This window comes from Spodoptera frugiperda, chromosome 16 (assembly GCF_023101765.2).
Source record: "Spodoptera frugiperda isolate SF20-4 chromosome 16, AGI-APGP_CSIRO_Sfru_2.0, whole genome shotgun sequence".
Taxonomy (NCBI): domain Eukaryota; kingdom Metazoa; phylum Arthropoda; class Insecta; order Lepidoptera; family Noctuidae; genus Spodoptera; species Spodoptera frugiperda.
This window is the reverse complement of record NC_064227.1, coordinates 4,876,399-4,894,140: the sequence shown is the minus strand read 5'-3', so window position 1 is coordinate 4,894,140 and position 17,742 is coordinate 4,876,399. Positions and strand designations below refer to the sequence as shown.

Genomic DNA, 17,742 nt, shown 5'->3' with positions numbered 1-17,742 from the left:
TTGTGGGAACCACTCGATGTCCAAAATGATACTTGGAATTTCGGAAGGCCGAACTTTGGCATACTGACAATAGGCCACCGGAATGCCGATAAAATATCATTCTGAACCCATTTACATAATTGCCATTTCTCCCCTAGAATTCAAATGATATCGGAACCTCTCTACCATCTCATCTCTCATCGAATATAAATTGACCTGCACATCAAGCTATACTACATTATTATCGATTTGCAACTTTCAGCCTTTAATATAAAGTTGAAATTAATTTGACAGTAATTTTTCTCTACCTACCTCATCGAATATAAATTGACCTGCACATCAAAGTATACTACATTATTATCGATTTGCAACTTTCTGTCCTTTATTATAAAGTTGAAATTAATGTGGCAATTATTGTTTTTTGATACGATCAACTTGCACATCATAACTATAGTCAGTCTTTAATTAATTTCCAACTTTATAGTTTGGTTGATAAAATTGAAATTCATTTGAAGATATTTGACAGTTTTGGACAGTGATGTGCTATTATCTGAGTTTCGATAGTAATTGGGTTCGATAATTTAATAAGCTCAGTTATTGGGTATTGGATGCCCATTTAGAAGGTTTATTAAATGCCTGGTGGGCTTAGATGGATTTTATATGAGTTTGGGATAATTGTAATACTGAATAATAATTTTCATTCGCGAGGGTATATTATTGTGGGATCATGTAAAGATATAATATTAATGTCACTTTAAGTAACATTTTTAATGGTAAAGTAACGTTTTTTATGGTATAAGCTGGTAAATCATATCCTTGTTGGACAAAAACCCCAAAAAATAAAATAAAATAAAGATTAAAAAAAAAGCTGGTAAATGAGCTAACAGTTCACCGGATGGTCAGCAATCGCCGCCACCCATCGACAACCGAAACACAAGAGGTGTTATAAGTGCGTTATAGGTCTTTTGGCGTCATCCGTTGATTTGATCGTCGGTCGTCTATGTGCGAATTATGTCATCTGTCACTTGTCATGTGTCGCCACATTAGTTTTGTAAATAGGCCCATATAATAAACATACATACATACATAAAAATCAAAATCATAACCCTTTTTTGCTTCGGTAAAAATAATTCGGTCAATAAATCGAACTGAAGAACTTAATGATTTATTAAATAATACACATGAACAGCATTCCTTTCATAAGGAATTTCAGCTAAAAATAAATACTTCGGTACCTACCTACCTACCTACGTAGTTTCAGTCAAAATATTTTAATGCGAAATTCTTCTGGAAAACTTTTTCCTTTTCTCATTGAAAATCGTCAGGAAAGTTTTAAATGAGAAAATAACTTTAGGTTCGGACATTAATTTATTGATGTATTTTGACGTTTTAGCCGTTTAAGAAAATATTTGGACATATTTTTAACTTTGGATTTCCTTTCGAATTTACTTTCTCCCAGGATTAGTGAAGAATGCTTCAGTCATCATAATACACTTTGTAAAAATCGAAGATCTCTATCATCATCATCAGTGGCCATTGCTGACCAAAGTTCACTTTTCACCATTTGCGTTATAAGTCCCACGTAATAGGGAGTGAGGCTATTGCCATATATTTATTGGGCATAATTCTAAAATCCGTGCTACTAAGAAATTTTCGAAAAACCGAAAAAAGTCCAGTAATACTTTGCCCGATCCGGGAATCGAACCCGAGTACCCTTGTCCGGCAGTCGCACTTGCGACCACTCGACCAACGAGGCAGTTAATAAACTATCAAAGTATTGAATTACTGTAAACAACACAATCATTTCATTTCTATTAAGACCAAAAGTAATACAGATGTTACATTTTGACAAAGAAATCGCTCTTCAATAGATAGCATTTGGAAAAGTGCCCAGAAATAGCTCTACATTATAGAACCCACCATTCAGTCGATAACGTTCGGCGAGTGCATCAAAGTGCACTTCTTCTTTTAAAATGGCGTCATTTTTTAAAAATCTATCTTTTTCTGGACATTTTCCAACGTTATCTATTGTCATTTAGAAAATATTTTAGACCAATGGTTGAAAACCTGGCTTTGATTTTATTAAAAAGAAAAAATGCTATCATGTGTGACGCTTATCGCTTACAATCAGGTGACCCGTCTGCTCGTTTGCTCCCTATTTCATAAAAGAAAATCAATCTTGAATGTTTCCTTTACACAAAAAATGCTTCTCAGTTTAAAAATATTCTTGTTCATAAAAAGAGCGGCTCTTAAACATTATGTAATTGGTAAAACCCATAATTATTTTTATTGCACTTTACGAGGAAAATAATTTAACCGCTACTTGAACAAATCATATTTAATCCTCATCCTCAGTCAAATTACGTTACATTAAAATATATTTTTTAAATCCCCATCCAATTACATAAAGCTCAAGTCTTATCTATTCAAATATTTTGACAGGTACCCTAAACAACCGCAGAGAAAGAAAACAAAAATATTCTAACAACAAAATTTTCATATACCCTCGAAAAATATTAAAATTATATCATTCGCGGGTAGTTACACAAAATGCCAGCTGTCTGTCAAGCGGGCTATCTGTCAGATCCATGTCGACCGTCCCACGCAGCGGTCGCCTCAGAGACACGCATCTTGCATTTAAATAATATTAATCACATTTTCCTATGAGGCTAGGCGTCGGGTACCTGTGTTTGCAACCCTTGTATAATTAAATCAGACTTACCCTTGAGATGTTTGGGGAAATTTACATGCTATGGGAAAGTTTTGGGGTCCTTTACGTTCTGTGGCTGCTTAAGTTTGTTTATTACTCCTGTATGTACATCTTCTATGTGAATATTATTTACTTTGCATCCTCAAGCACCTCCAAAGATACAAAGCAGTTTATTCTCTGCCATTTTTTAGGCTTTACTGATCATGTTAACTCGTCTAACTTTCATAAGGAGCATTTCGGATAAGTCTAAAATAACCCTTAATATAATGTAACCTATCACTGTAATAAGATTTCATCCGTAGCTGCGGACTACCTAGCGGGTTTACCGGGACTCCGGCTCGAAAAGCAGGAGTAGGAACGGGGTGGTTTTTAGACAGTAAGAGACTGACACTCCCTCTCACCTCGCCCAAGACGGGAGAACACATTGGATGATTTTCACCCCTCAAAAAAAACTCTATAATAACAAGTTTTGAATTACAGTTTGGGAAAAATATGATTCGTCCAAAACCTAAACCCCCAGTATCGATCCTAGATTTAACACAAAGCACCCGTATTAATAGAAAATCGTTACAAAACAATACGAAACACAAACAAACATTAAACTCGACCCGCATAAACTTTGTCAACAGATTCTAAGCACTAAAATACAAGTGACGTACAAATGGCCTGTGCCGATTGTATTTATACAATTCCTATTGTTCTATTAATAACCGTTTGTATTTCTAATAATAAATTGAGGACTAAAGGTAATGACCTGGGTTTTATCATGTATTTGTGTTCAGTAAGTGACCTTAATAACATACCTACGTTTACCACGCCTTCCTCTTCTTGCGGGTATAGTGCCGATTGATACACATTGACAGATATCATGCAGTAAGGCTCTCTGATATCCTGAGCTGCGGACTACTTAGCGGGTTTACCGGGCCTTCGGCTTGAAGGGCAGGAGTAGGAACGGGGTGGTTTTTAGACACTAAGAATCTGACACTCCCTCTCACTCGCCCAAGGCGGGAGAAGTCATTGATGATTTTGGCCCACTTAAAAAGGGGCTCTCTGATAAACGTGAACCTTTTAAACTACGATCTCAAACTCTGCTATACATGGAGGTAATGGTAAACCGTTCAGTAGGGGGAGGCACATAATATACCTAAAGATGAACTGCCACAAGCAGGAAAAGTGGACGGTAAAACGCCAAGATAACGCAGCCGATGACGCAGACGGATCAAGGGACTTACTCTTGAATCCAGTTCCGATCGACTCGACAAACTCTTGAATTGCAACCCTAGCGAAACGATTTTTCACTCACGTTTCGTCTTCGTTCAACGTAAAGCAAACTCATACTAAGGATACTCTTCTTTAGTATTTGACACGCTTCAAAATGTGTCAAAATTCTATCACTAGGTGCCTAGCCAAATCTATTAGCAGATAGGTAATTGAAAATGGCTGTAAGAGCATTATATCTAATCTAGTTAGTGCTGAGATAGGGACAGAATAGCAGCTAATATTGTTACCTACGTGTCTTAGATACGAGAAAATGTGGAAATAATAAGGTTATTGGAAAATTAACTCAAAGAGTAAAGGGCAATTAGGTTCACTTTAGTTAGTATAGAATCAGGAGTTAAATGATTATTGGGATTACTTACATTATAAGGATCTACTGTCCACGAAATCGGACGGTATACAAATAGTTTCGTCAATTGACGGATGCTTGCATCTTGCATAGAAACAAACAAAATAAAAATAAAATGTATTTAAAACTCCCTTAATTGAAAAAAAAGAATTTATTTTTGAGATTTTACTTTTATCTCTCCTAGATCCTGGATTACAAACAAAAAAAAAGATTGTTTAAAATCGGTCCATATCAAATACTCATACGAGGGATTTTTTTATAACAGCGCCTGAACTATTTTCATAGCAGTTTTTTCATATGAATGTGTAAAAAAATGAAGTTAGGAAGTATATATATATTTTTTGACATTTGTACGTATAGGACATGGGGTAATTTTGTATAGACTGTGATCCTTCCTCTTTGCCTGCGTCATTTGAAGGATGCATGCATTCGTTAAATGACGCAACGTGGACTTAGTTACTACGTACTTGTAAACGTGTGACAATGTCTTGCCAAGCCAATGGCGCGGTAAAATACTGTAATGAAGCATATGATCCAATTATCCGAGACCGTTGAGCATTTTTCGGTAGATTCAACCTAATTACATTACATACCTACGTATACCTTATAGAGGTAAATAATAATGAGTTATGCCGTTTAGTGAGAATAGCATCATTTTTGTCACTACTCTTGCCGCGGATGTCGTAAGGTTCGATGACATTTGACTGAAACTGGACAGCAGCGCTCTATCATAGTCTTAAATAGTCCGTGAAAGATGAACATCTTTGAACTATGAATAATAAACAGTTTTAATCTCTTAGGCGTCTTTTAGGGGCGCCACAAAGAGCCATCAGACCACCACAGATGAGGCCTAATAAGACTGATACCTGATCCGGAGCTGCGGGTTGCCTAGCGGGTTTCCCAGGGCTCCGGCTCGAAGGGCAGGAGTAGGAACCGGGTGGTTTTTAGTCAGTAAGAGTCTGACACTCGCTCTCGCCTCATCCAAGGCGAGAGAACTTACTGGATGACTTTCCCATTAAGTCATGTAATAACACTCATAATTGTATTGTCCACAGATTCTCAAAGCGGCAAGCTCGAGCGCCAGAGATCATGAATGAAGTCAATTCGTACCGTGATCCGTTAATGTACAACGAATGGCCTGTTTACACCGCGATACCGAGAGCCGCGCCCAGGTAAGACGATAACAGGTACCACCACCCTATAAAATAAATGTTGACTTTGAAAATGGAAAATATTTCTGTGAGACCGCGTTGTGTACTCGCGAGGACGACAATAGGCGGCTTTACCTTACTTTTCTAGATGTAAAGCGAAAAGCTTTGGATTTTCGTGTTGTACTTCGTATAGGTCACTGGTTATATTTCGTGTTGGGAGTTTTTATTTTTGTATATAATGTTGTTTTTACTATTTACAAGTTAGAGAAATACTTGTAAACGTCACATGTAAGCTCCAATGTGGGATAATCCAGACCTTTTCATAGATTTTTGAACGATTAAGGTAAAAGCCTCTATACCTAATAACGTGAGTTATCAAGTCAAAGTCAAAGTCAAAATTATTTTTAATTTAAAATAAAGTGTCTCAGTCCTCTAGTGAACCTATTTGCTCGTTCCAAAGTATAGATTCCTATGGAGAAGAACGAGCAAGATACTCCATAGGTTACTCTTCAATCAGGTTCACAATACAATTCTTGGTTACATTGTTTCGTTAGTTCAATTATGTGAGGACAATGTAACACCAATATTCAGTCCAAAAAGATAAAGATCAAGCATAAATAAACTCTATTTCTTTCGTCCTAAGGTTCAGATACCGGTACCCGACGCTACCCCGTGAAGAATTCGGGAGGGTCATAACCAAAGCACCTGCCAACGTCGTCCGCACTCCAGATTATGATGAGGTAAGGCATCTTCTAGATTTTTTTTTTATGGAACATGAGCAGACGTGTCACCTGATGGTAGGCAATCGACAAGTGCGTTGCCGGCCTTTTGGGGGTTAGGAATATAAGGGTTGTTGGGGAATCGGGGATTGGGAAGATTGGGAAGGGGGAATTGGGCCTCCGGTAACCTCACTCACACAACGCAAGCGTCATTTCACGTCGGTTTTCTGTGAGGCCATGGTATCACTCCGGTCGAGCCGGCCCATTCGTGCCGAAGCATGGCTCTCCCACACTTGCTAACCAATGGATGTTTTGCCGCCTCAAAAAAGTACATCACCAATTTAGTCAGCGTAAGCCAACGGTTTAAATCCGAGAAATAGCAAATATTTTTTCTTAAATCAATACTTACATAAACGCCATTGGAAAAAAAAATATTTTCCTACAAGTTACTTTGTAATTCTGTTAAGTTTACGATATTTACCTACAAAAATACGTTTCTTTCCTCATAAACTTGGGGAAACTTTCAATCGTTTAAGTATTTCATTATTAAAAAGTTTTGAAAGAAATAAACAAAATTGTTACAAAGTTGTTTTTTATTACGAACTAACTTACAGCAACGATTTCGTACCCATACATATCGCACCCCTAGATGAAGACTCCGGTAACTCAAAAAGTGCCCGTTTTGAGTTAATGGCATTTTCAAATCCTCGTATCGAGTACCTACACGGACATATAACTCACGTAACAATATCGTCCACCATTTTGAAAAAATGGCGCTTAATAGTTCGATTTTTGATATCTTTTCTTTTGTAGAAATATCAGTTTTTCTTTATTTCTGAAAAAACTGTTTTTTTGAGTTACCGGAGTCTTCATCTAGGGGTGCGATATATAGTTAGTTATCCGGAGCTGCGGACTACCTAGCGGGTTACCGGGGCTCCGGCTCGCAAAGCAGGAGTAGGAACGGAGTAGTTTTGTGGTAGGTAGTAAGAGTCTGACACTCCCTCTCGCCTCGCTCAAGGCGGGAGAAATTGTTGGATAAAAAATTGGATAAGAAACCCATACATAGGTGATTCCCATTTACCCCATTCTCGTGAGAAGTTAGAGAAAACCTCTCTTTGTGCTCCCCTACACTGTTTAAGGAACATACATGCTAAGTTTCATGTCCAGTAAGTAATTGTGCGTTGTCTGCCAGTCCAGTCAGTCACTCGGTAACGGAAGTTTTGTATACAGTACCTTTAGTACGTGTTTAATTTACGTTTAAAGTAATCGAAACAAAAGGAGGCTCGAAAAAATTATTCTTCACAAAATACTACTTATTCATTTATCAATATCACTCCATACAAGCATAGGCATTACAATGCATCATACAAATATTTAGGGTTCCTTTATAAAGGATCTGATAGGGTCTATAATCATATCTGACAAAAACTTTCACCTAATTTGACCTAGACTACTCACGTACTAGAAAAATCGGTACTACATAAAAATAAAATACGTAAAAATAGCACCCGAACAATGCCGAAACAGGCCGTAGTAGCAAAAAACGATATCAAATTAAAAATCTCGAAACGAAAACATCGACAATAGTATTCTACTGCGAAAAAAAAACAAAACTTTTGTCTCTCATTCTAAAAATCCAGAGAGAACGAAACGACAATTACTTTTAAAAAATAAAACATTTTTTTAAGACAACTTGTAACACGGCGCGTATACAGCCAATACAAGTTTCAATTTGAAAAAAGAATGGGAAACGCGAAACAGCCAGCGTAACTTGACACCTCAAGGTGGCGCTGTTGGGTAAGGAAATTGCAAATCTGTCATACTTGTAAACCTTAGTTCCTGGTTTTACCGTGGATCAAGTTAAATTGGTTAGTAATCGCACAATGGTTTTACTGGCGACGAATTCATTCAAAGGCCTACACAATGAGCGAAGCTTAAAACAATGGCGGATATCAAAGACCTTCAACCATTTGACAAAAGACTTTTTTTCATTCATTTTGTTTTCCAATTTGTGTATTTTCGCTTCGTTATCGTAGTAAAAGGAATGTTTTTAGAATGTTGTTCGTTGATAAACGTTTATTTTTAGATCGTTTGGTAATGAATCTTGTTTCTGAAGTAAATGGTAGAATTTAATTATACAGTTTATGTTTTAGGTATATTTTATTTCTAGTCAAAAATTACATATACGCCGTTAAAATGTGGGTATAAATCTGTAGATCTAATAAGTAATGATAGTATTTTGTCACATTATGTATTGGAATTATTTTAAAATGATACATAATAAGTATCTTAGTCTTAATAGATATAATAGTTACTCTTAACAGATAAATCTTAAATTATAAACATAGGTATTGTATTTATAACAAACAAAATACTGCAGTAAATACTGATAAATACCCAGTATCTATCAAGTGCACGGCCTTGATAACTCGCTTCTAGCAAAACAACACATGTCTCTCAGATTTACTTTGCCTCTAAAAAAATATACACTCGACCAATGGGCCTTGAGTGACGTCACGCGGCACTGTGATACCGCTTTGTGGAACATTGACGTTATTTTCGACAAAGCTATCAACTGGCCCTGTGGCGCAACGGATAACGCGTCTGACTACGGATCAGAAGATTCCAGGTTCGAATCCTGGCAGGGTCGCGATTCTCTTTTTGCTATTTTACATATTTTTTATATTTATTTTTATTTATAATAGAAATATTCCGAAATATTTCTTCTTTGATGTAATGAAAGGTAATTGATTAATTAAATGTTACCGTCTGAGAGTCAATTTAGAATAATTAATTTAATTTCCTTGAGATCTTGACTTGATTTGAGGCAAAAAGCATTTTTAGAAGAAACCGTGAATCAAAGCTTTATTCTTCCATTTTTATACGTGTTCTGTTCACTCAATAGTTTTTATCTTAAATAATAATTTACTAAAATAAAAAACAACACAAAAATAAACTAGGCAGAATAAAACGTTACCTTTGCCGCCGCAGTCGGCCATTGTACACAGTACCTAACCCTATTTCTACAAAATGTTTTAGCGGCTCATTGAGAACCGTCCCTGTTGCCTGTGACCTTTACAAAATGGCTGGTCATTACGAACAGTGGCTGCCCACGCTAAATACAGGCATTCATCTTAGACACTGGTTTATTTCGTTACATTTTCTAGGTATCTGTGTTAAATTGTCGCTAGGTTTTCGTGATTTTTATTTTTGTGTAACAACGCCATCTGTTGGTGAGTAGTGTAATGTAGTGTTTAGAGATAACATTTCAAATAAAATGTGTTAAAATCAGTTAAAATAGTTAAAAATAAAAATAGATCACTTGCGATCTATTTTTATTTACATTAATTCAATTATTAATATTATTTTTTTATACATTACAGTACATAATAATTTACGCAAATATTAAACTTATTACGGATAATGCTTCGTAAATAGTCACTAGGTTTACTAAGCAATATTCTAATAAACCCAAGTCAATTCTCATTCAGTAAAGTGAAACTTTAAAAAAAATCGTAAGTAATGAAAACCTAATTCTTAAGTACCTAAGTAGTTACTCGTACTTTCATCTTACACTTTTTTCTCACTTGCAAACGTAGTTACCATTTACAAAAAAAGGTCACAAACCGCAGACGACTTTGATTCGTATTTTAATTAAAATCCAAGATTTTAACAACTTAATTAAGATTGGGAATTACTTGAGGCTGAATTACTATTACTTGCACATAACATTTTAATTTTTTTATACCTAAAACTGTTAGGGCCAAACTTTTGATATGAAATTCAAATTATATTAAAGTTATTTTTTATAAAAGCTTTTACATATTCAAAGAATTCATTTCGAATACTTAATTAAGTACTTTATTTATCTGAGTTGTTAGTTCATTGGAAATCTTTTAGGATTTTTGGATTCTGTGAGTGAGTACCTAACTGTGATCGAAGTGAGGTGGAGGTTAACGCCCGCTTCTCATGCATGAGTGTGCGAGTTCGAAACTTGACAAATTCTAAGATAATTTGCACACAGCTGACATACGGTGAAGGAAACAGGCATAAGCCAGTAAACGAGCAGACGGATCACCTAATGGTAAGCAATTGCCGCCGCCCATGGACTCCCGAAACACCAGAGGTGATACAAGCGTGTGGCCGGCGTTTTGGAAGTTAGGAATTTAAGGGTTGTTAGCGAAATGGGTATTGGGAAGATTAGGAATGGTAATTGGGCCTCCGATAACGTATCTCACACAACGAAATACAACGCAAGCGTTGTTTCACGTCGGTCTTCTGTGAAGGCGTGGCTAATCACTCCCGTCGAGCCAGCCCATTCGTACCGACCGAAGCATGGCTCTCTCGCACTTAAACTTGAACTTATAAATTCTAAATCACCAATCCGCCTTGAGCAAGCGCCTATTATAAAAATAATACCGACCGGTTCTAATTCGCGGCATTTGTTTCAGATGTTCGGTATGTTGAACGTGCCCCACACATCGGGCAAGATCCTGCGATACCCTGGCCCATCACGACCCCGAGGACCTAACTTCATGGTGCCTCCACAGCGAGACAGGTGAGACAGAGAGACACAGAGAGGGAGAGATGAGACACAGTTACTGTTAGAGAGAGATAGAGATGAGAGATACTAAAAGAAAGAAATATTATATTTTGTCAATGTGTAGTTACATCGGGTGTTTTATGTTGATTAATGTCTCATACATTCACCAAATTGAGTGTACAAATATTAGTCTTATATTCTACTTATAGATATTACGCACTATACTATAATAATATTTTTGTCATTAAGAGAAATCTTTCTAATCTTTAGTGCAGTAGTAACACTTTTACTATTTATCATTCAATTATATCCACATGTACAATTTCTTTGGCTATTAAAAATCAAGCCTAAAAAAAACGTTTTAAAAATTAAATAGTAGACTGCTGACCTTGGTCTATCATTACATCGGAACTCTTAACATTTTCTATTTATTAGTGCATGAAGCAAGTACTGTGACACAAAAATAAAGCCCTGCCCAATAATATTTTAAATAAAAACTTGTAGATCTATAGATATAAGCGCTCAGAAAGTGACATTAGAATATGGACAATTGGCGTCAAAGTCAAAGCATTTATTTCAATTAATCCTAAATAAGGCACTTTTGAAACGTCAAATTGAATTATCCGTCAGTCTGTCTGTCAGTGAAGCTAGGCGCTCGTTCCAAAGTGTAGCTTCGAATGGAGAAGAACGAGCAAGAAACTCCATCGTTTTTGTAGTATGGTACGCTAGATGGGAAATAGAGAGGGCCGTGATTTATAACGTCCCCCGCTCCCCGTAAACTGACACGTATTATGATAAAGGTAAATCCAGTTATGGCATCTCCTCTTTTGTATTTGCTTCATGGCATAAATAGTGAGATGTGGATACTACATACATACAACATTGTAATTTGTATACTTATAAAATGTACCTCCACCCATTTCTTCGAGAATTAAAAGGCATTACGTGACGACGTAGATAACCAACCCAATTATATTATATAGAGAATTATATTATAAAGATTAAAATATGGATATACATATAGGCTCACCCCCTATTACATTTTCATGGGACTTATAATACAAATGATGAAAAGTTAGTGTACATTGTACAGTGGCATTACGTGCCGCAATGTAAAGTACCTAACAAGTAAAATATAGATACCAAATCTTAGATCTAAGCGTAGCAAGACGCTAAAACACCGGCTTCAAATTAAAGGTCAAAGTAATAAAATTATTTCCAAGTGCCTAAAATTGATTTACCTTTCCAATTAAGTATGGAAGTCTGTCCCTAACTAATTAAATCGAGTCCACGGGGACTTGTCAAAGAAAGCTCGTTAAAAATAATTTTATAAGTAAGTACCTACTTAGGGCAAAGGAATCCGATAAAATATATTATTATAAATTTTCGAACCATTATTTTATTTTAGATTATAAATAAAAAAATGACACTTTTTTATTTATTATTTAACTGGCAACAATTTGTGAGGAGTCGTTTAAAAAATTAAAAATATTTTTAATCTGTGCTATGGCGCGAAATATTTGCGTTTCAGAATAGAATATTCTTTTTTACACACCATTTTATTTCATATTTATTCTTTTTAATTTTAGACAACAAGTATTTGATTTTAAGCTACATTAAAAAAATATGTATTATTTAAAATTAGATGCACGAAAATCTTAGTAACTACTATCTAAGTATTTAATTCAAAGAGACCATTTTCTAATAGTTATCATATCGTCACGCCTTTTATCCCTAAAGGGGTAGAGGTGCACATTATGACATGTAATGCCACTATACAATGTACACCCACTTTTCACCAACTGTGTTGTAAGTCCCATATAAAAAGGGGTGAGCCTATTGTTATAATTGGGCACAATCCCAGACTCCGTGCTACTTTCGAATAACCGATTTTAGGTATCTAATAGTTATCTGTATTTAATTATTATTTTTATTCTTTAGGTTTGAAGCGCTGAAGAAAATGATTCGCCAGGAGCACGTGCTTGAGCTGCAAAGGAAATACGAAGCTGAGCAGAAGCAGGAACTCAAGGACCTTACTTCTGGACGAGGGTGAGCAGGCATACTATTTAATATCTTCTGACAGGTTCTACTAATCAGTACCCTTAGTATGAGTTTGCTTTACATTGAACGACAACGAAATGAGAGCGCGTCCGGCACTCTGATTGGTTGGTTCATACGCGCCGGCCAATCAGAACGCCGAAAACGCGCGCGTTTTGTTTTCGTACAACGTAAAATGAACTCAAACTAAGGGTATTGATATTTTGATGAGTGATCTTAAATCTATTGATCTTCTTTTGATTCAGTCTATGCCTAAAAGTCAATGTTTAGCGGTTTTAAATGGTACAGGGTAGGTAGGGTATGGAAGAAGTTTCGAAAATTCACGTGTTGTGATTTTTACCCCTTTTCTATCTATTATGTAAATCTACAGCAACCAATGTCAAGGTCAAAGTAAGAAACTTTTCACGTTAGAAAGAAAAAAAAAACAAACAAGAAATTGCCAACAACTTCTTGAAACTATAAACTTACCAAACTTCGAAACTTCACGTTCGAAACTTACCAATTACTCAATTCGATGTTGCCACCCTACTTGGAAAAATTACCTCACTTTTCAAACGTGTTGCGAGAATTTCCCGGTTATTGCGCGACTGAAGCCGTACTTTTTAACATAACAAAACGCGACTAACAAATTGTGAAGCGAAAGGAAATCTTTTAAAACGTCTGGGCGGGTTCACGTTAATCCGGCCGGGCCGAGGCATTACTGCGAGATTTTTTGTCAAAATTAAAAGTGCTTGCAAAGGGAAATGTAATCCTCGGTATCTAAACGTTCTGTGTCTGTTATTTCCCCTCGTTTTCATGTTCCGTTGATTATTTAATATGTCAAGGCATCGTCTCGAAACGATGTGACATTATTTCGATCTGATTGCTTCTGCGTAAGGTCTTTGTTTTCGTTTTTAATTTAAATGTTCATTCAAATGAAATGAACGTGTTATTGAGTGCTATTGAGGAATTTTGAGGGATTCAAACAAATGGTATTTGTTATGTAAATTAAGTCTAGTGACCTAATTAAATAATGTTTTTGAAATGGGAGTGGATAAGACGGTATTATTGATTAAACATAATCCATATCTTTGCGAAAAAAGCTTTGTTCCATTTTCTGGAGCCTTTCCTGAGAGATTAGGGTCAGCATTGAGGCTTTAATCAGATTGAGCTGAGGCTGGAAGTTAGTCATTTACGGACAAAGATATCAGATCGCCACTACCCTTTGATATCATGAAATATAGCAATAGTAATAGGATCATTTATCTTTAGACTAATTACATTATGAAAATGGTACATATTTCAGGTCAATTTTACTAATTGAATATTTCTTTAACAGTGATGACTACGTGTATGGATCCTATGGTGAACAGGAGCCTCGAGGTTTGCAGCCACTGTTGGAGTACCCTGCTGATGAACCAACTTCTAGGCACAGCAAGTAAGTTTATATCCTCCGTGCATTGACATAAAGCTGATATTCCCAGTTCTCTGTTAACAAAAATAATCCCAAAAGGCTCTTTTGAAACACAAAGAGAGAAAGTTTTAAGTTTTGTTCTTTTGACAAAACATATCATTATAGAAAATACAATATTTTCACTAATTATAAAGTAAGACGTAATAAAGGACTGACATTTAAGTAGTTTTACGTTTCCCTAACACAAAGAGAAAGGAATTCGTTTTTAAGTAGATATTGTGTATCAAAGCGAATGAAGAATTTTCTAATAAGGACTTGCTTGAATGCTTTTTTAAATAGAAATACTTTGTTAATGTCAAGGTTGGTGTTTAAACTTTTTTTTTAATTGGGACAAGCCCGCCACAACCTCCCATACCGCTGCAATTCCTGTAAGCCAGGATCTACAGTAGATACAAACATGAAAACACCGGAACACTGAAGTCCGGCGCGTCCCAGGGAAATGAATGACTGTCTTGGATCCCGCAACGAAATAAACTTTGTGTCGTTTGTTTGTTTGTAGGAAACCACCGGCTGGCAGTCGCCAGATCTCGCAGTTCTCGCGCTACTCGGACGTGATACTGCCTCCGGCCCGCCGCGCTATATACCACCCCTACTTAGAGTACGCAGCCCCCGAATTCGTCCCCTACTACTGAACAGCCCCCGGGCACTCGGACCCACAGGACGAACCAGCGTTCTACAACATTCTACTGCAGGGACTATCTCCCTTATTGTACAAAACACTTTATGGGCTTTAAATCCAAATATCAGTATTAAATTGTCATATCGAAAGCATATCTTTAACGCTTTCGCTTAGACGACCCTCGTCACTTAAGATGCGAGCTTTCTCTGCATTATCTTTCAATATTTTTATATTTATAAACCGAAGTTTTTCGATGTAGATATGCGATCTCTGAATTTTAATATACCCCTTTTGAATAATCGCATTGTATTTTTCGATAGGTTTAAGGATTTAGGAGGATTTCTTCTTGGAATGTTCGAGTCCCTAGGTCGAACGGACATAATAATGTTATACGGTACTTCCGATTGTGACAATAATACATTATATATACGATTCGAGCAATTATCTTATTGCCGTCAATTCCAGATAAGTAAATCGTGACAATAAAATGTTTAAAAAAGTAATCTGACAATAATCTGTATGGATGTTTACAATTTGATGTTTAGTAGAGTTATAAGCGTGACAAGGAAATATTCCATTTATATATTAGGATTTTAATAATCGAGTATGATTATAAAACTTGGTGGCTAGCCAGTTGGAAGTTATTATCTGCTTTTCGCTTCGATTCGACTTTATTGAAAATTTGATCGCAACATTTATTGAATAACAAAGAATATTCCGCGTGTTTCTTTCTTAATCGAAAAAGTTTTTATTAATATTATGAGGTACAGTCCGAGCCCGACGACCTCAACAGAATCGAAGCGGAAAATATTCTTCTAGCTTCGTCCTTCAAAGGAATAGTTTTACTAACCTTCACTGCTCATTCTCCGTACTGTATCTTAGAACCATATATTATTTGTAACCAGTATTATTACTTTGTATTTGTATAATTTTAGCAGTTGACTGCCATATGATGGACATTTTCTGCTATTTAAGTTGAATTTCTGTTTATGTATTTGAAAGCTAATACATAGTAACGATGAAGATACTTAAGCTTGAGACCTATATATGTTTTCTCCAAAATAGTTGATAATTGTTGTGATTAGTCGCTAAGTATATGGTTACCATGTATTATAAATCAAAAGCCTTCAAGACGGCTAGGTGGGCTTCGGCTGTGCGGGCAGACAATACTACGTTATACTTCGAGTGATACGAATGGCAGCGCAACCGAGTCCCGGCAGAAAAATGCTTTAACTACATTTAAATGTTTCATGTTTATTGTAATACATAGTTAATTGTAAATTAGTAATGCGCCGCTCGCGGCTTATTTAATATTTGTGTACTAATGGATTTTAATATAGGAACGAAGCAGCCGCGGATCGATGGCCCGAGCATCTTCTGTTCAATGAGTAACACCAACCATTCTCTCCAATATGACTCACGCGCAGAGCAACTCGTCTCCAAACCTTGGCAGATCTCCTAACTGTGTAAATTAATCGGAATCGCACTGAAAGTGAAGGCTGTAATTCTAAGGAAGTTGTTACCTATTTGTGTACTATATATATTATTATATCTAATCAACTATCGACATATAAGTATCGACAATGAGTCGACATAAACTCACAGACTATAAAATTTGGCTTTAAAATTATATTACACGTCATATATTGTGGCTTTAAGAAGTCAATGAATTCATTAATCTTCTATTTATTACGTGGACCGTCTTACGACGGCCTGTACCTACATGTTACGATTTAGCGAGATATCTATACATATTTTTATTTATATTATATATAATTTTCTAACAATATTCTGTAGAATTTTACAAATTATTTTATTGTCTTTTAAAGTCATTAATAGTTAGGTAGTTAGTCGATAAATACATTGAGTAGTGTTTATTGGATGCGTATTAAAAATAGGTGTTTAACTAAAGAAAATATAATTGGAAACATTTCAATAACTAAAAATGTAGTTTCTTCACAGTTACATATCCCTGCGATTGCATCGCAGACGTAACTAACACATATGATCTAGCCATATCAATGGACATGAAAAAAAAATGTAATTCTAGTGAATTATCGAATGCATACAACCCAATATCAATAAAGATTTGATTACCCTTAAATCGGGGAAAAGTCTTTATTGTGGCAACACTGGCGCTCCGTTCGGATACTCGTACGAAATGAAAAAAAATAAATGTCAAAAAACTATTCTTCAATTATCTAGTCAATTTACGTAGATTGTGCATTCGATATTTCAACATATATTGTATGATTATATGACTATGACAATATATTTTAACATAGTGTCACTTACCTATCATCGATAGTTCGCAGCGCGGTCTATCACGGACAATAAATATGTAATTTGGACAATAATTCGCGTTGCATGTACTACGCAGTATATAGGTATAATAATATTATATGATATTGAGGCCGCGCCTGTCCGTACGTAGGTATACAATTTAACCTATCCATTAATAAATTAATGTTTTAAAATGTATATTAATTGGTGGTTTTTTTGAGAAATAAAGATAGTTACATACTCCTGAGCATAATTGTCTGATTATTTTTCATTCACCCTTACCCCTCATTTAGTTTAAGAATAATATAGTAACAGGTTATTTACCTGAAGAGGATGGGCAGAGCTCACACATAATATAAAATGTAACAGTACTTATAACATATCAGTAATGTTATAAATCCCATGTTATAAAACCTGCAAAATTCCAAACTGCATGTTGCTACGAGAATTTTCGAAAAGTCGAATGTTACACATACACAATTATTTACTCGGGAATCAAATTCAAGATCCCTTACTTACTATCTTGCTTCCCCCACCCCTCGACTGACAAAGCCTGTAATAAAAAAAATTGCACTAGATATTAACGAGAAATTTTCGAAA

At 35.7% G+C, this 17,742-nt stretch overlaps 1 protein-coding gene and 1 non-coding gene across 3 annotated transcripts in view; both read left to right on the top strand.

The window, feature by feature from the left end:
- The window catches only part of LOC118280728 (uncharacterized), a 113,700-nt gene extending 96,305 nt beyond the window's left edge, over window positions 1-17,395 (top strand). For both annotated transcript variants that reach the window (XM_035601068.2, XM_035601067.2), the window contains exons 3-8: window positions 5,372-5,488; window positions 6,111-6,207; window positions 10,638-10,744; window positions 12,671-12,778; window positions 14,106-14,204; window positions 14,740-17,395. In XM_035601068.2, the coding sequence (XP_035456961.2) occupies window positions 5,372-5,488; window positions 6,111-6,207; window positions 10,638-10,744; window positions 12,671-12,778; window positions 14,106-14,204; window positions 14,740-14,872 (661 nt within the window). In that variant the 3' untranslated portion in view covers window positions 14,873-17,395. The remainder of the gene's footprint in view (window positions 1-5,371; window positions 5,489-6,110; window positions 6,208-10,637; window positions 10,745-12,670; window positions 12,779-14,105; window positions 14,205-14,739) is intronic.
- Window positions 8,764-8,836, top strand: Trnar-acg (transfer RNA arginine (anticodon ACG)). The gene has a single exon. It is a non-coding gene; the product is annotated as a tRNA-Arg (tRNA).
- Window positions 17,396-17,742: the final 347 nt, after the last annotated feature.